We start from the raw sequence: 25803 nt of genomic DNA, 5'->3' as shown, positions 1-25803 counted from the left end.
TTATAAAGTTTTATATATAGTTATATTATATATAGAAAAACTACAGTTTGTTGTATTTATGAAATTATAGAACAAGAATAAAGACAATTCTTGACATGTTATTGCTATTTTACCTGTTAAAATACACTGGCATGTGTAGGCCTTCGTGAAAGTATATTTACTTTGCTGCAGCAGTTGAGAAATCGCTCATCTCCAGCTTGATACTTTTCAGCAAATGCTGTGTGCTTGTTCTGGAAGTGTCTAGCATACAGGTAAGCCAGCATCGTTGGCAGTGAAAGCAAATTAATACTTCCACGCAGAATTAAACTCTCTATTTTCCTCCGTGGCTTTTCTTTTTTGGGATTTCTCCAATGATACTTTACCAAGGGCGGGGGTCTGCAAATCATGATTAGCCACCTGCAGGGAAAGGCACTTGACAGTGAAGTAATAGGATGTGACGCACATTTTTGTTGACAAAATATTCAAACATTTTTTATTTTCAGTGACACAGTATCACCTCAAACTCCAAGATAAGAGATGTTCCCTTTGAAAGATTGTCCACTGTGCAAAAAATACAATTAAAATAAACTTTATTTATTGTGGTATTTGTTATAAATGTATGTTTGTACACAGATGTTGAAGGTATTCTTGATTGATGATAACAAGAAGCCTTACGTATAGGGACTTAGGACCCAGGAGAAGATATGTGATGCATGGCAACCCGTGGGGGGATCAGGGTTCTCTGGCTGAGTAAAGCAATGGACCAGTTATGCTAATAAAGAGTTAAAGTTAAGCAGTTGTTCTCACGTGAATATATGTTTCTTTAAAAACACGACATTTATTTCCATGTTATTTTTTGTCAAAGCCTCAGGTAGCCGCAACAGAGGGGCTGAAGAGGTTGCCGACTCCTGCCTAAGACAAATAGTTTTTAGTTGATTTGTACAACATACACATGATTAAAACCACAGTTGCTAATGAAATCAAAGCATTTAGGGTAGTGATGCAGCTCAATGCTACAACAGAAGCACTCAGCAGTGACCTGCACTGCAAGAAAATATCCAAACAGGTCGCTAGTCTCAAAAACCCTCCGACTGAAATATCAACTGTGTAAACAAGATAAACCATATTTGTTGAAGAATTTCCCTGAAACTGAATGGACATTTATTGTGGATGTGCAGAGTCACAATGAGTATCGTGACTTCCTGAGTTTTAATCAAACCTTTGGGAGGGGCAATACCCCACAACTTGGTTTTGACCCACTATCAAGTATCACCAATATAATACACAGATGTTGATGCTCCAATTTGCCTTGTATTCAGCATATCTTTTTACTGTTCTCTGTTAATCACATGTATGTAAAAATAAATAAATAGAGAGAGACCACTTTTAATGGTAAATAGCATATGTTTAATGTGTGAATTCTCCAAACTAATGCATGCATGCTCACAACAGAGAAGCACATAGTGCATGCACTCGAAATACGTTTATGTGTCCACAACATGATCTAACACAAGATGTATTGAACCTTTTGACTCTAGTCGTTTTACTTAAGACAAGACTAAGTATCATTGGTGTCATTATTTTTGTTCAATCAGCTGCTAGTTTATTGTGGGTTACTGAGGATTGGTGTCCTTTGCATATGGAGAAACATAACATTTTTTTTTTTTTTGGATGCACATACTAGTTATTTTTAAATAGTTGTCACAAGGAACAATGAATATGAATAACATATTAATCTGGGCAAAGAAAAGAAAGCACAAATAAAGGCTGGCCTCCCCTCAGCAAAATGATCCTGCCCACAACATCCCACTGAAACCCCACAAAACTCAACACAGGAAAATAACTGTTTTCATATTTTACAACGAGTAGGGACTGTATTATCATTTAATGTTCACTACTATTTTTATTCTAGTTTTTTCGCTGTATAGATTATTATTATTATTATTGACAATATTATTATTTATTTAATCAACACATGTATGCAAGTACCAAGCATGAGCTCTTATAGAATGTTTAACAATTAAAGCTCATAATTGGCATCTTGCTTGCATGTCCTGTCTGCAGCTTCAGATGGATCAGGACTAGATGAAGTTGGCTGATCATCATGGCCGGATTAACCTGTTTATGTTCCTATCAAGAATATTACATTATTGGAAGCTTTTATTATGTTGTATACAGTGACCTAGAAACCAACCTCCTGTAGGAATACTACTTGAACCAAAGGTTTCTTCATGTCCCTGTGTTTGTATGTTATGGTGCACCTTTTTACATGGCTGCAGGTCAAGGATTAGGGGTCATTAGGGGTCTGCAGTCAAGGATTCAGCAAAGACAGAAATTACTGACACGCCTTTATAGTATTAAGTATTACTTGCCTTCCCTGTGAAAAAACAATTCTCTCCTGCGAGAAATTATTTTATTTTGTTTCAACTTTTGTATGTATGTGAGTCATGTCTGAGGCAATGCTGCACATAACCGAAGAAAAGTTTTTGTCCTCTCAAGCACAAGGATTCGCTTTTTCTCACCCTGTGTGTGGGCTCTTTTAGTATTTTTATTTATCTGAAAATTATTTTTTATATATGGTGGGTCATAAAAAGAGCAAAACTTTTGCAAGCCAGTAGGACGACAGGTGCGTAGAAGAATACCTAAGGTAGACAATATAGAACAAAAAAACTCCTGCACACTGTCTTCTTCACTTGCATATAGGTATATTTCAGTCACAACGTTTCGGTACCAACCTGATGAAGGTCTACATACTGAAACGTTGTGACTGAAATATACAGTGAGTACGGAAAGTATTCAGACCCCTTTAAATTTTTCACTCTTTGTTTCATTGCAGCCATTTGCTAAAATCGAAAAAGTTCCTTTTTTTTCGCGTTAATGTACACTCAGCAACCCATCTTGACAGAAAAAAACAGAAATGTAGAAATTTTCATAAGTCATAAGTATTCAGACCCTTTGCTCAGTATTTAGTAGAAGCACCCTTTTGAGCTAGTACAGCCATGAGTCTTCTTGGGAATGATGCAACAAGTTTCTCACACCTGGATTTGGGGATCCTCTGCCATTCTTCCTTGCAGATCCTCTCCAGTTCTGTCAGGTTGGATGGTGAACGTTGGTGGACAGCCATTTTCAGGTCTCTCCAGAGATGCTCAATTGGGTTTAGGTCAGGGCTCTGGCTGGGCCAGTCAAGAATGGTCACAGACTTGTTCCGAAGCCACTCCTTTGTTATTTTAGCTGTGTGCTTCGGGTCATTGTCTTGTTGGAAGGTGAACCTTCGGCCCAGTCTGAGGTCCTGAGCACTCTGGAGGAGGTTTTCTTCCAGGATATCTCTGTACTTGGCCGCATTCATCTTTCCTTCAATTGCAACCAGTCGTCCTGTCCCTGCAGCTGAAAAACACCCCCATAGCATGATGCTGCCACCACCATGTTTCACTGTTGGGATTGTATTGGGCAGGTGATGAGCAGTGCCTGGTTTTCTCCACACATACCGCTTAGAATTAACGCCAAAAGTTCAATCTTGGTCTCATCAGACCAGAGAATCTTATTTCTCATAGTTTGGGAGTCCTCCATGTGTTTTTTGGCAAACTCTATGCGGGCTTTCATATGTCTTGCACTGAGGAGAGGCTTCCGTCGGGCCACTCTGCCATAAAGCCCCGACTGGTGGAGGGCTGCAGTGATAGTTGACTTTGTGGAACTTTCTCCCATCTCCCTACTGCATCTCTGGAGCTCAGCCACAGTGATCTTTGGGTTCTTCTTTACCTCTCTCACCAAGGCTCTTCTCCCACGATTGCTCAGTTTGGCTGGACGGCCAGATCTAGGAAGAGTTCTGGTCATCTCATACTTCTTCCATTTAAGGATTATGGAGGCCACTGTGCTCTTAGGAACCTTGAGTGCTGCAGAAATTCTTTTGTAACCTTGGCCAGATCTGTGCCTTGCCACAATTCTGTCTCTGAGCTCCTTGGGCAGTTCCTTCGACCTCATGATTCTCATTTGTTCTGACATGCACTGTGAGCTGTAAGGTCTTATATAGACAGGTGTGTGCCTTTCCTAATCAAGTCCAATCAGTTTAATTAAACACAGCTGGACTCCAATGAAGGAGTAGAACCATCTCAAGGAGGATCAGAAGAAATGGACAGCATGTGAGTTAAATATGAGTGTCACAGCAAAGGGTCTGAATACTTATGACCATGTGATATTTCAGTTTTTCTTTTTTAATAAATTTGCAAAAATTTCTACATTTCTGTTTTTTTCTGTCAAGATGGGTTGCTGAGTGTACATTAATGCGAAAAAAAAATGAACTTTTTCGATTTTAGCAAATGGCTGCAATGAAACAAAGAGTGAAAAATTTAAAGGGGTCTGAATACTTTCCGTACCCACTGTATCTATATGCAAGTGAAGAAGACAGTGTGCAGGAGTTTTTTTGTTCTATATATGGTGGGTCAAAAAAGACCCTTCAGATATTCTCTGTACGTGGTGGTCCAGCTTTTGAGGAAAAATATTATTTTAGGGGGCAGGGATTTACTTTGCCTTAATGGTACAAATGGAACAGGAACGCCATCAAACTTCATGTTGAATTTTGTGTTATTTAGGGAGGTAACTCCATGAACAGGTCATTTTTGAACCTCCTGGTTTCCGCACTAGATTCAGGGTTAACCTACTGGATCTTTAGTGCAGTGTCTCTGTATCAGCTCAAATCCACTTCTCATGCATTGCTCATACTTCAGTAAAATAAACCGAGCACAAGGCGATATATTCATCATCACTTTTTTCATTTGAACAGTTTTATTTCATTATGTCAAATACAGGAATTTCATGTACAGAAGAGCAACTGGGAACTAGAGAATGAAGTAGCTGTACAATATTTACACATCAAAACAACAGAATTGCTCTACAAGAATATCCTCTGAGAGGTCAAAGAATAGGAAATATCAATCAACAACAAACAGATAAAAATGACTGACATTAAACACTGACATTTATGAATTTGGATCATTTCACCTCTCACTTCCTTCAAGAAAGTCGTGCTTTATTTTTTCATTCATCGTCTTTACAGGCATTAAATCCTCTCTCTCATTGTCTTTTGAAGAACAAACAGAAAGAACACAGCTTAGTTTTAAATACATTTCCCTTCAATCAACTGCTTCTAACTGAGGCAGATAGAAACAAGAGACTATCATATAGTCCTTTTAAATTTCACTGCTGTCTCAATCAACTATAGTTTACCTATGTCTGTCTGAGAGATGCAAAGAATTTCAGTAGGGCCATTTTATGTATATCCCTTTAAAACATTTTTCAAAAACAATAATAACAGCAAACAATCCCATCTCAGGACGGTCATTTTTGAAATATCCTTGTATAAATTATACAAACCATAGTAGTTAATACTTATAGACATCTTGTGTGTGTCTCTCAATATTCTGTAGGTCTTAACAAAGAACTATTTTGTAGTGCTGACCAAAGTATCTTATCGTCCCTTATTTGACTTTTGTGGAAATCCATCACATTCACATAGTTCACTCCCTCCATCTTTCAATACTGTTCATGAAATAAAGAGGTACTTTTAAATGGACTTAATAAGAAAACAAACACTTTAAAAGTTAAATCTTTGACAAACAAACCAACAGTGAATGTTCTCACTAGTAGCATCCGTAGAGTATCTGTAGCATGATCCTTTTGTTTCACAAATTGTGGATGCCTCCATCCTCTTAATACTGCAGGTGGATGTGTAAGCTTGGTGGCTTGGGCTGTGGTCCTCCTTCATGCCTTGGCACTGAGGCTAAGCAGTTCCATAAAGGAGTTAAAGAGGCTTTCAAGCCAGCCCTGGTTAGCCATGCACTGCTGCACCACCTCCTCCTGACCGGGGTCCTCCGCTGCCTGCTCAATGCTGTCCGTCTAGGCAGAAAGCAACAAGTCAGTTATGACACTATAATGGCCAAAATGCAACTCTAAAGAAAACTAAACAAGGAGAGCAAAATCTGCTTGGAGCAACATGCTTATTACTAAAGGGGAATATTGCCATTGACTGTGTAGGTGGGTGAGGGGCAAAGACAAATTCTAATGCATACATTTACTGCAGAACAACAGTCACAGCACATTAGGGCAGTTTGCACAGTCCCTGTGGTAGACACTAATAGATCATTAGAGTTTATTTTCACCATCCCCTTTGTTAGATAGCCCAGCATTATTACATATTACATAGATATGTGTCGACATATTTACCAGTAAATTATAACCAATAGTAGCCAATCAGAATAAAATAGGGTAAGCAAGGTCACCCGGGGTTGCGCTGGGGCTCCTATTAACTCTTGCTGATACAGTAGCTCTAAACTAAAGCTAACCATGGGTTCAGGAAAAACCAGAAATATGTGATTTTATTGGTCCTCTGAAAAACAAAAACAGCTGGATATCATCTAACAGCCTTTGGAAACATTACACATTTATACCAGCATGAATGCTGAGAGGTTTTAGCTTGTCACAAGGGCAAAGCTGATGACAAGGGAGAAGACATGTTACAGAAATAAGGGAAAGAGTAGATCAATTATTATCTTGACCCAACAACCTGATCACTTTTTCTGTGCAGAGGATTGAGAATGAGTCCAATGACATATGCTAGTTGAGGCGTTTTATACACAAATATACCGATAGGATGTTGGAGCCAGACTATTAACTAAATAAATGTAGCTTGATGCAGCCATCCTTACCTCCTTCTTGCAGTGCAGGAAGGTGTGGTACTTGTAGTGGTGAAGGGAATGATACAGACTGTAGATCCGGCAAGTTTCGATTGAGAGCTTTAGATCCTAAAAAGGGTTATGAAAAAAAAAAGGTTGAGATTTTTTTGTATTAAATTTATTCTCCTGAATGACTTGAAAAATAACTACTGATAATTAAAGCAACAACATAGAAGACATTTTCTTTGTACTCTGAGAGATAACCTTAAAATTAAATCACAACAAAAAAACATTGGGAAGTTTCTTTAAACTTAAAAATAAGTGCCAGCTGAAGTTATCTAAGGGAATAGATAAGATCTCTAACCGCTATAGTTCTACCAATCTTGTGGCAGTTGTCCTTTTCTCCACATCAGCCAAACAAACTGAAGAACTGCAGATGGAGTGGTGAAACATTACAACACAGACTGTAACAGAACTGTGCGTTCTCAAGCTTGGTGGCCTGCTGAGAGCTCTATGCTTTCAGCTGAACTGCATGATAGACCACACATCTTCTGTAATCCTGCACCATAGGACGGGCCCATTCATCATATTATGTTCATGGGGCGCTCCCAGGTCTGCTTCAGGTAGACAGATATCTCTCCCTTACCATCAAGCCTAGTGTTACTTAGAATCTTCAGTTCATCTAATCATGGTGTAATCATGGATCACTCACTCTCCCACCTGTAATTATTAATAATCAGTCTTAGAATATCTTGACTGATCAACCAGTATTTTACAGTAATCACTAAATAGTTGTCCTTGTCAACATATCACTGCATGACTATGCACAATATTTTATATTCTCTCTGTGTTCATCAAATGTGTAAATATTGTCATTTATCTGAGAGAAGATGTCATGTCTTTTGTCCCTAGTATCAAAGTCCATGAAGTTCCCAAGAACTTGAAGAGCAACTTGGTGTCAGAAATATATCTAATATATTTCCAAGCCATGTTCACATTCAATCACTAAAACAGCATTGAAAATGACACCAGGGGTACAGTGTACCTCTTAAGACCAGTCAAGCAAGCTAAAGTGACTCTTGTTGCAGGTGTACAGTCTGTTTCTTGATAAGTCTTGGGCCACTGGAAGTCCATATGCTGCTTCAAAGTGGCCTATTATCACTGTAGAAAACATCTCGGATGCTATGCTTTGAAAAGTTAGGACCTTAACTTTTGTCCTACTGTGCTAAGCTTTCTAAGTTCAAACAACAATTTATTAGCTTTCTGAGCTTTCAGTTGCATCCCATGGTCTTCATTCAGCAAATGGAGCTGGCTTAAGTGTCAATACATGACCTAAGTCTGGAACTTCAAGTGGTCACATATAGGAAGAGATGTCTCCATTCAAAGATGGTTGATGACCTTTGACCTGCGACTCTGGCTCAGTGGTAGAGCAGGGTCGTCTTCCAATCAGAGGATCGGCGGTTCGGTGGTTAGCTAGTCCTGATATGCAGGTGGCACCCTGCATGGTAGCCCCTGCCATCAGTGTATGAATGGGTGAATGGTGACATGTAGTGATAAAGCACTTTGAGTGGTCGAGAGACTAGAAAAGCGCTTTACAAGTACAGTCCATTTAATGTCCATTTAGTCTTTCCACTGGATGCTGTGAGAGGTTTTGCTCTGGTGTTCACAGACCACTTTTTTTTGAGTCCATGTGCTGCTTCAGAGGAGTGAAGCATAGGGAGTTCTCCACAGTCATGATGATGTAATACACCACTCCAGTCTTCCTCTTAGGGGTATTCCTGTCCTTAGGGTGTACCTTAGGCGTAAATGTGTGTATGGACAGCACCTAACAATGTCAAGGCGCAGCAGGATTGTCCCTCCCAATGTTTTTTAAGATCTCAAAATTCTATCCACCCCTACTGGTACCACTGTGACTGAGTGAGTTAACAGGCACTGTGAATGTGCCACTTGTGTTTTTTCACCACTCGGAGTCACTACTGTGGTGACTGTGGCTCAGTGGAGAGCAGGGTCGTCCTCCAATCAGAGGATCGGCAGTTCAATCCCCGGCTCCGGCAGTCCATGTCGAACCCCAAGTTGCTCCTTGGGCATCGGTGTGTGGATGTTGTATGAATGTTAGTTAGACTTAGAGTCCTGATGTGCAGATGGCGTGAATGGGTGAATGATATGTAATGTAAAAGCGCTTTGAGTGGTCGGAAGACTAGAAAAGCGCTATACAAATACAGTCCATTTACCATTGACTACTGGGCTTTCATTTTAACTCCACACAGTGTTACCGCTGAGGTCTATGCTGAGTTGCCAGGTTTGTGTGTTTTCTGCTGGAAATGGGCAATACGGAAGAGTGAAGGAGCAATATATGAGCAATACCAAACCTGATGATCTGGCAACCAACTGTACTTCTTCACTGTTAGAGAGCTGCTCTACTGCCACTCTGTCGGCAGTTAACTTTTAGATTTTCTGTTACTCAGTGGGAAAGATTACTCAGTGGGTAGGATTACTCATTGGGAAGGATTACCTATTGAGGAGGATTACTCAGTGTAAAGGGTTCTTTCTGACCTGTTGCTTAGGAATACTCCTCTTGACCCGGTTGAGCGTTTTGCGGTTGTACCCCTCCCCACCCAGGTGAACTTTGACAGCTCCAGATTCCAGGGGGTCTGCAATCATTTTGGGGAATATATGTATAGCCTCCTGGAGAGAGGAAAGCAGAACGCAGTCAAAGGTAGAGTACTGATGTCTACAGTCTCTACTTGTTTTAAACCACTACACCAAGGTATTAACTTTAAATCAACATCAACAGACACTTATAACAGAGTGTGATCTGAGAAGTGCCCATAAAACAAACTATAAGGATGTGTAGACTTACCTGGTGCTGAACACTCATGTTGACTCTCCTCAACAACCTCTTCTTCTGGTCACTAAGAAGGCTATCAATTTTCCTCATTGGTGGGAGGTACAACTCATCTGAGGAGTTAAAGTAGAAGAAAACTCATTTACATTGATTTCTGCCACTGCCTATTATCATTAAAGACCTGCAAAGGACAGTACAAGTGTAAGTAGTTTAAGTTCACAAGAAGAAGAAGCCTGTTAGGGAGAATTTGTGCATCTAGTCACACTTCAATGAAATCAATATGATTTGACTTTGACATGTGAAATCATGTGAAATGTCCAGCCAGTTCGAGAGAGGGTGTGGGGTTGTCCTTTTTTTGAGGATTATTGTTTGCTGACAATTCTGTTTTAAATCTGCACGGAAAAACAATACAAGCTGCAAATAAGAAGGGATGCTTTTGGCTTTAGTGAGTGTAAGGACAGTGACAGAGGTCAATGACTGGGAAATGTTTGATAAAACACTGTATAACTTACAACTATGTGGACTGCCATTATTAGCCCACTCGCTCCTGCAGAGTATGTTTACAACCCTACCCACGTTTTTTACTGTGGCCTGCTGATTTTGGCTACACCACACAAGTTAATTCCTCCAGGAAAAATTCAGTCTGACTACGGTGTTTATAGGCTCTATAAAGGGTTATTCAGCTACGTGTATGGTTGCTGCTGTTCTTTTATCACTCTTGTTGCCTTAAACTATGACCACACACAAGACTTTGAAAAAGTGAGAAAAAAACAATCAAAACATGAGATCACAGAGGAAACACAGAAGGTGTGGAGAAGTCTGTGAGACTGAAAGAACTTCCACAAGTGGGTCAAGCATCAGCAACGCTCGGTGAAAGAAATCTCAGAGGTCATCATCCCTGAACAGTTCCTCAGAACCCAGAGCTTGAAGTTTGGATCAGAGAGCACAATCCCAAGAGTGTAGAAGAGTCAGCTAAACTTGAATTGTCAAAGTGCCAAATTCAAAAGAATAAATGAACACCCTGTCTCTAGTAATACTCCTAAAAGTGTGGAAGCTACTCAAGACAAGGTAGTACACGTACAGTTCAGGTACCCCCCATACTGATCATAGTTCAGCCATTAAACCATCTGTCAAGACCATTAAAAGAGATGTAAGATGCTTTTAAGTTGTGAGGCATACAAGAACATCTTGTCCAGCAAGACAAAGCAAGCAAATACTTCTCTGTTCTGTGCCCAGGCCATCTAGGTTAGTTTGTCACATCGAAAAGATAAACATAATTTTACACCAGTGCTTGTTTATGGAGTGTCCAAGGAGCTATCAAATGATCACAAAGGTTTTGTAGTAACCTGTGTTCAAGGTGATGAGAAAATGTAAGCCACTGCAGACTTCTTCTTGACATTTAGCAGCATCTGCCTATTGGTTGCCTATCGAGAACCCAGAGTCCAAAGAGTTCACCGCCTTCATGTCTCCATTTGGCATGTTTAAGTTTACAGCATTGCCTTTTAGCCCTCTTAACGGCTGGGGGACCGTGTGCTAAGTAAGGGTTATGTTAGACGGCAGACTCATGGATGGATACCTTCAGCCACCCAAAAGTTGTCACAGTCCATCTCAGCCTGTTTGGAGCATAGCTTTCCTCAAGATCATTTAACACTGCAGAAATTTCAGAAGACCCTGGAATGAATAGTCTATACCACCCCAGCAACCCCAAGGATCATTGTTATCTTTTTCTTGGTTGTGGGCACTGGTAACTTCTGGATGCCTTGCACCTTCCTTAGATACTACAGCTCCTGATGTGTGAAGGCACAATCACAAGGGTTGAAGGTGAGGCCTTCTGTTTTGAAGAGCTGGATGACCTAATGGACGTGTGCCACGTGGTCCTGCCTAGAGTTGCTGAAGTTGTCCACATTATCTAGATATGAAACAACAAACTCTGGGACTTTCGTTCTCCAAGGGCTTTACCCTGCAAACAGTTTCATCAGGAGTAGACCTGGAAGCCGGGCTGCTACAGGAAGTCAATGGGGAGCAGAGGCCAGTGGAATTCAAAGCACTGAAATACTACTTGCTTGGGAAATACTTTGTTTTGGAGACTGATTACATAATGAATAATGCAAAGGCTGAGGTCAGACAGGCATAATCCCCCAAAAGAGAGAATTATTTTATATAAATATATAAAATAAAAAACGTATTTACTGCTGCAGAGAACTCCTAAGCAGAAACAGAAGATTAGTCATGACAGAAAGGTTATGGGTAAAACTTGTTAGAATGAGCTTGCTTGAATTGAAGTTAAGCCAGAGTTAAGAGGGGTAAACCATAGCAAAGGATAGGGTAGGGCTCAAGATAGACCGCAGACAAGGATAGGGGGGTCTCGATAGACCGCAGTAAAGTCTGGTGGGATCTTGACAGATCACGGAATGGATAGCGGGGGTCTCGACAGACCACAGGAAAGGATAGGTGGGGGTCATGTTAGACTTCAGAACAGAACAGTTGTGGTTCAAGTTAGAAGGCAGCACAGGACAGTTGTGGGTCATGTCAGACCACAGCACAGGATAGTTGTGGGTCATGTTCGACCGCAGAACAGGATAGCGGGGTAGAGTAAGACCAGAGAGAGACCTGAAGAGTCCCCGGAAACCGGATAAAAGACTCATTTAAATTTTAGTTTTTACCATGGAATGAGAATACGGTCCTGTTAGACCAGAAATTGAGAAAAGCGGTCCTTCTTGACCAGGTCATGTTAGACCAGGAAAAGAGAAAATTGGGGTCACTGAGACCAGGTCACTGCCGACCAGGAAATTAGGAATTGGGTCCTTGGGACCGGAAAATTTGAAATTGTGTCCTCAGGACCGGGTCACATTCCGACTGGGAAATGAGAAACGGTCACATTAGACCTGGGGAATGGAAAACGGTCACGTTAGACTAGGTAAATGAGAAAAAGTCACTTTATACCGGGAGATTGAGAAACGTTCTGTTACGTCCAGCAAATTGAGAACATGGACACGATAGACCAGAGAATAGTCTGACTCAATGAACAGAGTGCAATGGCATCATACAGTGAATAAGAGAATATCCACTTAAACAATAGAATGCAAGAAGTAGCTTTAGTAATAATATAAGGAACATTAGGCCTGACGAAGATAATGGTATCCCATGCTATTGGACAAATTAAATGACATGCCAATATTGCAAGACACTACCTGAAAGTGACACCACCACCAGTTATATGCATGACTTACCAGGTCTTATTTCAAGGCTTTGCTGATGTTTAATGGAGGTGAAGGCAGAGGATAACCAACGTCCCATTTGTCTCAAGGATGTAGATGAGATGCCTTGGTTTGTGGCTGAAAAAGCAACCCCTATTCTTAAAGAATGCCCTGACTAATGCTGAGGTGATAAATTACTTTTGGTGAGGATCACCTCTAATTGATAGTTAAACCAGGATTTAGATAAAGGAAGATTACCTGGGGAATGAAATAAGGCGAAGTGGAGCAAGTATGGGCCTTAGACGTAGGTAGTTAATCATGAATTTAAAAGGAGCAAAAGAGAGTCTGTACGAACCACAAACAGAGCATGCACCTCTGCATTTCCCCAGTGTTTAAGACGTAACATATAATGCCCAGGATGAAAGGCCAGATCGGAAAATGTCTCTATTTTGGTTGAAGGATTTCGAAGAGGATATAAATTCACCACAACTGAGCTCGCATAGACGGCTAATATAAAAACAGAATCAAACAGCGCATCAATGTAAGGGGAAAAAACGCCTGCTCTAGTTCTGTCAGTATCATATGCAATTAAAGAGTAATAGGCTGTCTGCTATTGATAACTGGGGAGAAGCTTTAGCACACTTTTAAGCAGTAACTTTAATGCCAAATTAGCAAACAAACTTGATGAAGAGGATCGTACCATCTAATAATAATATGCCGACAATAAAACCCGAAAATAGGTAGGTTTAAAATGCAACCATCAATGCAGTAGCAAACAAAGGCAGTTAAAGAGGCAATCCAACAGAACCAAAACAAAGCAAAAGCACTCCAAGCAAATCGTAACGTTTTACCGTGGAAACTGCAAAACCCTTAAGCTTATACATCTAACCTTGAGGCTTTGATTTAGGAAAGCATCAGGTTCTGACCAGGGGAAACTAATACCGATACTGCTGGCCTCTGGAAAGATGCTCCGGAAAGTCTGGAATGTAAAACGGGAAAGTGAATCAGCTTTTGTGTTACCTACACATGACGGGCTGATAATAAAGTTATGTGTGATGGCTGACCACGCCGTGTTTCTCATAAAAGGCATGATGTCTTTGGAAAAGAAGCGCCCTCCGTTGATGATAACGATACAACTTAATATTGCACAGACAGAGATCAAACTGTGCAAAGACAGGCCAGTGACTAGCAAACCACTGGCCTTGATAGAACCCCCCAAAACCCACAGATGGCGCGGCATCCGTGTAGAAATGACTCAGAGGAACTCATCAGCTCGTTGTAAAAGAAACGCAGGTCAAAGCAGCACCCATCAACAAGATAGATGAAATAGCATAATGGACACAGAAGACACCATGTCCAGCGAGCGTGAGATGAAAGAGAGCCCCTGAGAGATGACTTGCCTGCCGAATTTCAGATGGCCAAGGAGGGAGTAAAGCTTTGTTTATACTCGCGCTTGCGCCGCAGTGCGACGTCCAAGCATTAACGGAGCCGTTTAAACTCGATGTCCTGATAATCTCCCCAAAACGCCAGAGCGCATACGAGCAAATTACCTGTGAGAACAGGTGTAACCCATAGAAAGCCCATAGACTGTAGGTGTAACCGACAAAAGCAATAAACCAACCTCCACAATGCTGAGGAGTGATTGTAATTATCTGTAAGCTCATATCTCATATTCATGGAGTTTGTTCATGGCATTTTTTTTTCAAAACAACGTTTGTACAAGCCCTGTAAAAACACGTCAAGTAATAAATGCATTTTAAAGAAACAAAGGTGTACTATCCTGTAATCTATAGACTTTAAGACTTTAAGACTCCTGTTTCTAAAGCATTTAAAAGTGAATTGGCTTTCTTTCTATAATACCCAGACATTTTTATATTGTATTATTAGTAAACTATTTGTGACAGTCACTTGATCTAGCACGCGACCACTGCGGGCCTACGAGCACCACGCGTCGGCCGTGAGTACCTCATCATCTGGCGCGCATGCGCTGGCTTCACTACGGCGAGTGTAAACTAATCTTAACTGCTGCTTAGTTTAGCTGTAGTTTAGCTGTAGTGTTTCCAGGTATTGAAGGCGAGCATCGATGGTGTGGATTGAGCTATCCCGTGGGTGGAGATGACCACCCTGCATTCCACCCTTACTTCGTTTTCGCCTGCGGAGCTTTGGATGAGCCTGATATTCCAGTCCTTTACGCACCGCGCGGTTGCCAGGGAGGATCGGCTGGATCAAGGCTAACTGTTAGACTTACTGCTCGCGGAGCAGGGAGAGAGGAAGGACTGGTGCTGGTAACCCACTATCTTCTAGCTGAGCCAGAGGCTTCCTGCTCGTCTGAGGAGCCACTGCACAGCGCTGCCGACTTCTCCTGCGCCGGCCACTGGCAGGCTGAATGCCAGCTCCGGCTGAACATTGATATTAGGTCCCCACTTGGATCCAACATCGTCTCAGTTACCAACAACAAGATGTAGAAAAGGGTAAGGAAAAAGCATCCATTCACATCTGATCGTGCTGAAGTGACAACTGACAGCAGCAGAGAAGAGAACATTTTAAAAGTTTGAGAGCAACGATGTGATTGTCTTAAGGAAACCGTGGAAGACTCTGGTTGGGTAACTTTAAGTGAAACCCACAATCATCTGATAGAGTAGTCATGGGGAGAGAGTGACTGGGATTATGAATGACAAGGAGTGTAAAGATAGTATTCCTGACTGAATTTACGCTAAACTTCATAAAATGCCAATATGCAGATTGCTGGTTGGTGACAGCTGTCTCTTTGATGGTATGCTAACTGCTGCTAACACATTAGCAATGTACATTACTTTCCTAGGTTACGCACCTATCATCCTCCTCAAGCAAAAGATTGCTGTGGCATTCAAGGCAATCATACTTCCTGAATGAACCATGTTTGAGGAGCAAAGGGGGATTATGTGGGGTTTTTTTTCTAGAAGCAGCACAATTAATAGATATTGGATATTGTTATTGCTTATTGATTTGTGAAGCAAAAAGTATGATGTGCGCGTTTAGGCCTCCAGGTCGTCCATCAATTCCTGATAATGGACACCTCGTTGGGCATTGTGTGACCTGCGCTTTTCAAATGAATCTGCACTTACAATTCTAAAATATCAATTTCCAGACTTCATCTTCACTGTGACTGTAGTCAAAGTTCAGGAATGAATAATACATTCAACAACCCAAAACTCTACAGCATGCCTGAAAATGCAATCAGCTTTGCAAAAAACACTCGTAAGTGTGGTGATCTGGTGTTACACTGACAACAGTGAAAAGGCCACTCTATCTCTTGACGAGCCAGCGCTTTTCTCAGCTCATTCACACTTTCACTTAAGCCTTTTACTGTGTTCCTCCATCTGGGTGCTCACCATCAGTGTCTTCCAGTGCTTGGATCATGTCAGGGTCTAGTGCTGTACTGACCAGCATCTCCACATAGCTCCTGAAGATCTCCCTCATGGCTCGGCTGTTAACTCCAGCCCGCACCGGTCCTACAACACAAGAAGTCACCCTGAGTGCCTGAACACAGCAGACACTATCCTAGGGAGATTTATTAATATGTGATTAACCAATATGTGTGAACCATGCTCTCACACACACACACAGAACAGCTGACCTTCGTCATCGCTGGGCCGGGAGGAGTCAGACTCAGAGGAAGAGGATGGCACCTCCTTCAGCCATTTCTTCCTCTTCTTGGGAGGAGGCTCTGCCTTATCCTTTGATGTCTTGGCTCTGGACTGACAATCCATTTTCTTCTCTCCTCCTCTCTTCTCCTCCTTCAACCTTGCAAACTCCACTGTGCCATCTCTCCTCTCTCCCTCCTCTATCACCTGTTTCTCTTTCTCATGACCCCTTTGTCTCTCTTTCTCTTTTTCCCTCTCTCTTCCTTCCTTCTCTTTCTGCTCTCTTTCTTTCTCCTTCTCTCTCTCCTTCTGCTCTTTCTCCTTCTCCCTCTGCTCCCTCTCCTGTTTCTCCCTTTCTCTCCACTCCCTTTCTCTCTTTTCTCTCTCTTTATCTGTTATCTCCCTCTCTTTTTGCTGTTTCTCCTGCCTCTCTCTTTCACTTTGCTCCCTATCCCTCTTCCCCCTTTCTTTCTGCTCTCTCTCCTGTATCTCTTTTTCTTTTTGCGCTCTCTCCTGTCTCTCCCTTTCTGCCCTCTCCCTATCCTGTTTCTCCTTCTCTCTCTGCTCCCTATTCCTTCTATCCCTCTCTTTCAGCTCTCTCTCCTTTCTCTCTCTCTCATACTCTCTTCTCTCCCTTTCTTTTCTATCTTTCTCTCTTTTCTCCCTTTTTTCACTCTCCCTCGCCTTCTCCAGCTCCATTTCTTTCTCCTTCTCCGTACGTTCCCTCTCCTTTTGCTCTCTGTCCTCTCTTTCCCTCTCAGTGTTCTCTTTCCTTTCTCTCTCTTTCTGCTCCCTCTCCTGTTTCTCCTTCTCTTTTTGTTCTCTCTCCCCTTTATCTCTCCTCTCTCTTTCCCTATGTTCTTTTTCCACTTTCTCCCTGTGCTCCCTCTCTCTTTGTTCTTTTTCTCTTTCCCTCTGCTCCTTCATCTCTCTATCTTTCTGTCTCTCCTTGTCGTCTCTTTCCACTCGAGGTGGGGTTTGATTGTGAATGGAGGGTAGCTGTTTGGGAAGTGACTGGCGTCTGTCAATTGGTAGATGCATGAAGAAAAACACAGAGTGAATTAAGCTGTCTTAAGAGTTATTTAATTGACAGGCCTTTAACATTTTTTGACAAAGGTTTCACTGAATTTGCTTCAGATCTATGTTTTTATGTAGCATGAGCTCTGATTTTTGTATTACTTTCCAGTTTGTGTCAGTTCATCTTCCCAACCTCTGAATGAAAATCAGAAACATTTGACAAGAAATCAAATTCATCTCCTTACCTCAGAGTGAGACCAGCTCTATGCCAGGGCTTCCGAGAACACACTCTAACATAATCTTTTTTGTTGACGTTCTCCAAGAACTTCACATACAAACGCTGGTAGCGCATTTTGGCATCACCAAAGTAACCCAGATACTGAGGGAAGAGAAATTAAGAATAACCATTGAGTGAACAGTAATGTTCTCCACAAAAATAATCAAATTACTTACAGAGGATATTAATAAGGATCAATCAAACTAGGTACTCTAAAATGTCCCAGATTGCAGTGAAAGTGAATTGTCTGAATTCAGGAGTTGGAATAAAATATGTGATGCTATAAATGGCCTATAAGCAGGGACAAATCAAATATTAGTGTGTACATTTTACTGTAGACAGGGCACTCACTGCATTTGAGGAAGTACTTTTGATTTCACTCTTGAAGGAACGCTTAACCATTTTCCCATTAAGGGTTTTCCTCTTTACTATAACAGCGGATCAGAGTGCACTGACACCAATCGGTTTAGTGGTTAATGAAATAATTTAATACATGGATTAGTTACAAACCGTCCTTGAGTTAAAACAAACTCCAACTTATGTGTCATCAGTCTGTCCTTGTCCGAGAGCATTCTATATAAAGACAGTGTTCATCTTTGTTTATTACTGCTGCTCTACTTGTCTACTTGTGTTTCAGATTCAGAGCAGGGAAAAACAATGTTTGTTGCTGTATTGGTATTTATTTGCCCTGCACTATGCCCCACTGATAGGAATGTTGGCCAAAACTTCTATGGACTACATTTTCTGGGGGAGAGAAAGTTTAGAAATACAAATTCTCCTGCTCAAAACAGATAATGCCCTTAAGCACAAATTTGCCGTTGTTATAAGATATTTGAATAAGTATGTCCTCAGTTGTGAATGTTGTTCTGTCATTATTTCTGTATAAGACCTATATCAGCAAATGAAAATTGTCTTTCAACGGAAAAGAGATAATTTGTCTGCAGCCAGCACTATCTAGAATCAAAAGAGAAAGAAGATATGGAAACTGAAAAAAGGAAATCAGAAGAGATATTACAAACACATATATTATAATATCATTAGTGTTGTCAAACATCCTTTACTTTGATGCTACTCCGTGTAAGTATGGATAGATATGGGCAGCAATTTAGAGCTCTGGGATCTATTGGAATAATTGCTATATTTGTTCAATATATGTATTTTATTGTTAGTTTAGACCTGTTTTCTAATATAAAAATATAATTTATATCAAACATCAGCCTAGCAGTGGACATTATAAAAGTATATACTTAATGATGCAATTAAATTAAACAAAGCAATTATAACATGAAGGTTGATATTTCCTGTGCAGGTTCAAGAGCTCTTAATCAGTCTGAACCTTCTGCAGGCAGGTAGGGCTCACACCCTCATTTCTCTGTAGTGCCTTTTTGGACAGCTTAACAACACAGACAGCTTGCCCCAAACAAGGTCTGACATCACTGACTTGTTTTGAACCGATAAAGAGTTAACACTAGCAGATTTCTGCCCATTGTTATGTAGTATTGATTGAATCTTTGGGAGAAGTGGGTTAAACGTATGTCCGATGGAAAAACTCACGTTACTGGTTGCACAGAACTGCCTTTGACCATCTTTGATCTCTGGGCTGAATTTCTGGAGCAAGGCTTTCTGCACCCTCCAGATGGGTGGGGGCTCCCGGCCTGTCTGCAAGGCCATCTGGTGACACAAACAATCACAGTATACCGTAATGTAAAGGTATTTAACACTATACATACTTCCTGGGAGCTGTGAGGGGACCTCACCTTAAGCGTCCCGATGTCCTCTGTTCGAACCACAAACTCGTCCCGTTCACGGAAGATTCCCTCTCCTCCACTCTCACTGTCCTCCTCTTCACTCTCCCCAGCTATGGCAGCATCAGCCTGCTTCTTTGCCAGGTGGAGGGAGGTAAGACGCTGAGATGTTGGGGCCTCTTCCGGGGTTGGAGGTGATGGTGGCGGAGAGGATGTTGAAGTGGGTGACGAAGAGGTGAGTGAGGAGGGGGAAGGCTGCTCAGCTTCGGGTTCCTGGTCCAGATCAGAGGATGATGGGGGAGGTGTGGTGGATGGAGGGGGAATGGACTGACCCAGGGGAAGGTTGGAGAGGGGTGAGGATGGGATAGCCGGAGGGGATGTTGATGGGGGAGGGGAGGTACTAGTTGGAGCCGGTTGGTAGGAGGACTGCTGCTGCTCAAAAGGAGGATAGGTTTGAATGGCCTCTTCCTCCTCCTGCTGGATTTGCAGTTGGGAGGGTATGGAGAGACTCAGGGGAGGCAGGGGCGAGGGTGAAGAGTATCTGGGTGGAGTGGAGGGGGAGATGGACGATGATGGGGATGGAGGGGCAGGAGCAAGCACAGGTCCTGATGGAGAATCTGAAAAAAAAAGGGTGGGGGTGAGAAATGTTATCCTGAAGCTGCAATTCCAATAGCCCTGCACTGTAAACTTTGGGGGGGAGGGGGCATGAAATCACCAACTGCTTCCTTTCACCTGTCAGCCAGGAGACTCGCCGGGAGGCAGTAACAAGCTCATTAAATCACTTCCACCCCTGCTTGGTGCGAAATCTACCAGTAACAATGACACAGTCTTTCACTTGTCTCCCACCCACCCATCATCATTTGATTTATGTCATTTAAGTATTCAAGTCAAGAATGATCTTTCCAGAATTTATATCATTTTTGAGTAGGGGAGAAGATTTGAAGAAAGCTAAAGTGGCAGACAGTAAAAAGCAGACAGAACTAACACATACATTACCTTCAATTTGAGGGACCTCCAACATCTGCATTCTAGACATCCTTTCCTCTTCCTCCTCCTCCTGCTCTTCCAGGGCTCCCTGCTGCAGATTATGTAGATCTCTCATTTGTTCTTCATTGTCTGCATAGTGCCCACCTCCCTCCTTCTCCTCTTCTCCTCCTTGCTTAACCTCCCTCTCATCCACTTTTTCTCCATTTGACTGTGAGGAGACCGATTTTTGCTCCTCCTGCATGTGATCCTGTGTGTAAGTGAGCACCTCCTCTTTTCCATCCTCCATACTGGGGATGAGGGGAGGCATGGCAGGGAGCAGAGGGCTGAGTGACGGCTCTTGTGGGGTAGGGGGAGACAGGTTGGGTGGGGCCTTGGCCATGGCAGAAGCCATTGCAGCAGCTAATGAGTGTGGGGTGTCATAAAGGGCAGAGATGGCAGATGAGATGCTTTTCTGCAGGTCCTGGTTTTTACTAACCGAGTCCTCCTCATCAGAGGAGAAGGAGGGCAGCGTCTCCAGGTTTCCTTTTAGCTCATCGTCCAGTGGCTTGCAGGGACTCGGGCAGCTGCTGAGAGCCAGGTCTGCCACATCGCCCTGCCCTCCCTCGCTGAATGTTCGCGGACGCTGTGGAGGAGTTGGTTGTAGGGGTGGGAGGGGTGGTGATAAGGGCCTGATCCCTCCCTTCATAGAGGAACAGGGGTTTAGGGAATCATGCTCACCTCCATCATGTCCCAGTTCAAGGCCTGTCTGTTTTTTGCCTGTCTTCAGGAAGTCCAAAAACGAGGCCATGAAGCCAGGTTTGAAGTCGAAAGCCTTCTCATCAGCCTGCAAAAGGCAAAAGAGCATAATCTCAGCTTTATGATGTTGCCACTGCTTGTCCACTGCACTGGCAAGGTTTATCAGTTAGCTGTAATCCTCTGTACACTGCAAAATGACTAGTTGACAGTTTCAACTTGTAATTTGGTCTCATGTTGGCTCAAAAAGACTCATCGGTCTTTAAAGCAGCATTCATTGATTTTTTTGGACCACAACATGGCAGCGGAGCAAAGCGGTTTTCATAACTTTATCACCTTATAAAGTTATGGAGAACATGAGGGCATACAGTTGCCAGCAGACACAAAGCATGAATGAAAGACAAATAAGTGTATATCCCATCAACTTTAAGCTCTGGTTTAGTCTTCACAAACTCCTAGAAAAATGCAGGAAACTCAGCTGATTTGTGGTGAGAGTGAACAGAAACAGTTGCAAATAAAATTCAAAACAAAGAGCTGAAAGACGGAGCTGAGGGGAACATCCTATTTATTTAAATTGTGAGATCATAGTGAAAAGTCTAACATGATGTAATCAAACATCTAAATTCTAAAAATATTCAGTTTACTTTCACATAAGAAAACACATTTTGGGCTGGATTCATGATACATTCATGATAAGCAATTATCAAAACAGTTGCTGGTTTTGTTTCTGTTGAAAAATTGATTAACTGATTAACTTATTGATGAACTGGTATAGTAGTATCAGCTGTGAATGCTTTACAAGTCAAATCTCATCCAAATGGCAGATTTCTTTTGGAATTGAATATAAATACACTGTGCAATATAAACACTTTATATTTCCTACCTCTTATGTGGCATTGTGTGCATCCACTACTCATTCTGGTTATATTGTATTTTTAGATTATTTTTATTTTTTTTACGGCTTACTTATTTATTAAACATTTACTGATTTATTATTTATTGTACTTTTTCTTTCTACTGATTTCTTCGTTGAACTATCCACTTTGCTGCTGTAATCCTGAAAATGTCCCCACTGTGGGACTATTATTTTAGGTACATCAAATTATCTTTATCTATCTTTCTGTCTGAAAGAAGTCATAAGATAACATATAACAGATAACTACTTTTGGGTGATTGCTCAATAAAAAAATACTACATTTTACTAGTGATCTGTTTTTTTCTGCAAAATCATTTTAAATTTTAAAGTTAACTTTATTTGAGTGTAATTTTGAACATGTGAAATATAAGGAAAGACCAAATTGACAAGCAGACGCTGAAGATGCATGAAAAGTGATTGCAAACAAAATCATTGAATGTTTTTTTGCACTACCGAGTGCGAGAAATTCATATATTGATTCAGCTAACGTATTTTTCATCATGACCAATGCTATATTGTACCGTCATTCTAAAACATGGCGTGTTCACCTCAACTCTTGACAACCTAAAGAAACCTTTGAAGCTCTCTTATATTTAAGAGCATCTTTACCTTAAATGTGTGAGATGGAATAAATATTAAATAATACATTTTACTTACTTTCTAAGCTCTAAAATGACATTTTAAGCGGTTTAATAAATACAGGTCCTGGACACTTGGCTATAGGTAATGAAGCTTAACAGACAGCAGGTGGCAGCAAGAGTTCTGTACTGAAAAATGTAGTAACCGTGGCAACAGCTGCCCTGGTAACAGCCATCTCTCTCCTCTCTCTTTTGTCAGTCAGAAAGAGCTGGCTGTCAGTCAACTATAACCACCTTCTCTCCAAACCTCAAATCACAAAAACGTGATTTATAATTCAAATATTATTTTAGTTCCACTGGAGACGACACCACTCAAACATTTTACATTCAGTTTGAACACATACATGGCCATGATGCTACCTTTTTACACATTACGTATTGGCATAAGTAACTGTAGGCACCTGTGGTATAAAGAAGGTAAAATAATGTGCTCCTCTCTCTACCAGAGGCTGGAGTTTGAATGGATCAGGTATGAATTAAATATGAAGCTCCTGGCTTCGCTCATTTTTGTAGAGGGTGTGAGGCAACTTACTGAGCAGGAGAGCTTCTGCATAGCAGCCCAGTCTTCAGGATTCAGTGGATCGTCAATGTCTTTCTTCCACGCCATCTGTGTTAACGTCAGAGAAAACTGCTTTCAAAAATCTTTAGAGAGCTTCTTAAGTATAAAGTTTACTTTTTCTTTACATGAGCAACAGTGTGATGTGTGTGTTTATGGTAGGGTTGTTTAAAATCAGGGACACATTTATCTATCTAGATGATACTTAAGAGGAAGAGTGTTCATAAAGTGTCACTTTGTCTCTTTATTATTTCATTGTTAATAACCTCTGTAGATGTCCCATCATTTGTTCTGCCCCCGTATTATATTTTACTCTAAAAAAGGAGTTTGAACTTGATACTTAGAATAACTTTAATGTTTTTACCTAGATTCATCAGTAAGAACAGTGTAGAAACTCAAGCCTTTTTCTAGTTTGTCTTGTAAAGTTTAACAAACAAAAAATAATGACAAAAAAATCATCAGCAGACCCAAGGGATGCTCTGCACTGTCTGGACTGCACTTGCCTTAAGGTTCTTAAAGGAACACTTCACCCACAAAATGACCATTTGTATATCAATTACTTACCCCCTGTTACCTTGAATTCTTGAAGTAAACAGAAAAACTATATGAAAACATGCATTAACAAAGTCTCACACAACTTGTGCAGTATAATCCAAGCCTCTACTTCTTCTTCCAAAACACACGCATCTTCACAAAAACGTGACTGTTTTATTCATCAAAAAAGTATTTGTGTTTTTTGATTATTGAAGTTATATAATTTCTAGAATTCAAGGTAGAACTGGTTTAATAATTGATGTACACATGGTCATTTTGTGGGTGAATCATTCCTTAACACATGCTCAGTCGAAATTACGTCTTGTTATTGACTTAGCCAGTCAAGGCCATTTCAATGTTTGGCCCTTTAAAACTCCTTGGTTGCCATGGCTGCACTATATTGAGACTCACTGGCCTGCTGCATTGTTCTGAAATTGCGGAGCTAGATTTTAAAGGGGTTAGTCCTTAAAGCTGACTCAGCATTTTAACATCAGTCCCCGGTAATGTCCCCTAATGTTCTGGAAAACAGAGGCGGCATTATGAGAGGATAACTGTTCAAATACTTACAAACTCAACTGCATATCAGCTTGACTTGATTTGAAAATCTAAGGTATCACTTCACAGTCAAAATACTGCAGATGCCTTATACCACACTGTTGCTGAGGCAACTAGATTTAATTTCCCTCTAACATGAGATACAGTTGAAGCTGCCATGCATTGGTCTTGGCAGCCCTTCGTAATATCGACCAATCCTTTTCCCTCACACCCTGACATCAAGAAGTGACAGACCTCAACAAATAGTATGATGGAAGCCGCCAACATGATTCTACTTGATTTCAAGGATAGAATGATTTAGGATTTTTGATTAACCAATTATTCTGAAATAACATTTGCAAATATAAGTTCTTGGGAGCATAAGTCAAAACTAATTAAAGGAAGCAGAATCTTGGCTGGTAAATAAAGCAATCATTGGCGTATATACTATGGATTACTTAAAAAAATACATCGAAATCCTCTTTTAAGTTAATATCAGGTGACTGCTCTCCCAAAAACTTTTGTCTCCAAATCCCCTTTTGTAAAAAAATGAATCCAATGTTGAAATAATCAAATGTTTTAGCCTTGGATTCCTCCTCAAATAAGATTTATTTGCAAGATATTTGTCATTATGTTTTCCCCCTGTGAAAAAGACACCCCCCTCTTGTGTGTAATTTAACACAAGAGGGGAAATGAGAAAACTCTCAGCTTTGGTCACACATCACAGAGTGCCATTTCATTCAAATTTGCATGGTAGAATCAGCATTGAATTCTTATAGGTGCTCATGATCGTTTAAACCATTAAATATTTCAGTACATGGTTATGGTAAATGGACTGTACTTGTAAAGTGCTTTTCTAGTCTTCCGACCACTCAAAGAGCTTTAACACTACATGTCATCATTCACCCATTCATACGCTGATGACAGGGGCTACCATGCAAGGTACCACCTGCACATCAGGACTCTAACTTACATTCATACAACATCCACAAACCCATGGCACAGCCTTAGGGAGCAATTTGGGGTTAAGCGTCTTTCCCAAGGACACATTGACGTGGACTGCCGGAGCCGGGGATCAAACCGCCTATCCTTTGATTGGAGGACGACCCTGCTCTACCACTGAGCCACAGTCGCCCCTTAGCATTGCATTGATTACAACTAAATTTACACTTCAAATAGATTTGAACATTCCCAACAAAGACAAGTTCAGAATTTATCAGAGAGAAAACCATAGAAGAGCTTTGCCAGTAGAACTAATGAGTAGACAGAACTTCTATTTGGGGTTTTCAAGTGTGCCATTTACCTCTACAGCTTTTTGCTGATGCTTCATCATCCTGTCTTGAGTCTGGTTCTCCTCATTTCTGCTGATGTCCATGGCGGCACTGGGTCCAGGACTCAGTCCCAGAGATGGTGCCGACCCCACAGATCCGTCAGACAGAACTGGCTCAGTGCTGGACAGTGAGTCTGTCCTCAACAAGGATTCTGATGCAGGCATGGTGGGAACGGGTAGTTTGATCTGGTGACAGACACGTTGGATGGAAGGGTTGGGTTAGATAAA

The 25803-nt window shown here is 41.3% G+C and overlaps 1 protein-coding gene across 1 annotated transcript in view; it reads right to left on the bottom strand.

Moving 5' to 3' along the window:
• Positions 1-4769: 4769 nt before the first annotated feature.
• Positions 4770-25803, bottom strand: part of prr12b (proline rich 12b) — a 35698-nt gene continuing 14664 nt past the window's right edge. The window contains exons 5-18 of the mRNA XM_054607568.1: positions 25555-25761; positions 23154-23228; positions 20345-21158; positions 19361-19953; positions 19158-19274; positions 17572-17705; positions 17180-17330; positions 16932-17098; positions 16303-16667; positions 16058-16177; positions 9505-9602; positions 9198-9329; positions 6678-6773; positions 4770-5868 (exon numbers count right to left, since the gene is read on the bottom strand). Of these exons, the coding sequence (XP_054463543.1) occupies positions 5734-5868; positions 6678-6773; positions 9198-9329; positions 9505-9602; positions 16058-16177; positions 16303-16667; positions 16932-17098; positions 17180-17330; positions 17572-17705; positions 19158-19274; positions 19361-19953; positions 20345-21158; positions 23154-23228; positions 25555-25761 (3204 nt within the window). The 3' untranslated portion in view covers positions 4770-5733. The remainder of the gene's footprint in view (positions 5869-6677; positions 6774-9197; positions 9330-9504; positions 9603-16057; positions 16178-16302; positions 16668-16931; positions 17099-17179; positions 17331-17571; positions 17706-19157; positions 19275-19360; positions 19954-20344; positions 21159-23153; positions 23229-25554; positions 25762-25803) is intronic.

The sequence above is a fragment of the Anoplopoma fimbria genome, chromosome 11 (genome assembly GCF_027596085.1).
Source record: "Anoplopoma fimbria isolate UVic2021 breed Golden Eagle Sablefish chromosome 11, Afim_UVic_2022, whole genome shotgun sequence".
NCBI classification, from domain to species: Eukaryota; Metazoa; Chordata; class Actinopteri; order Perciformes; family Anoplopomatidae; genus Anoplopoma; species Anoplopoma fimbria.
The sequence above is the reverse complement of the archived record's forward strand: the minus strand, read 5'-3'. Positions and strand labels throughout refer to the sequence as shown.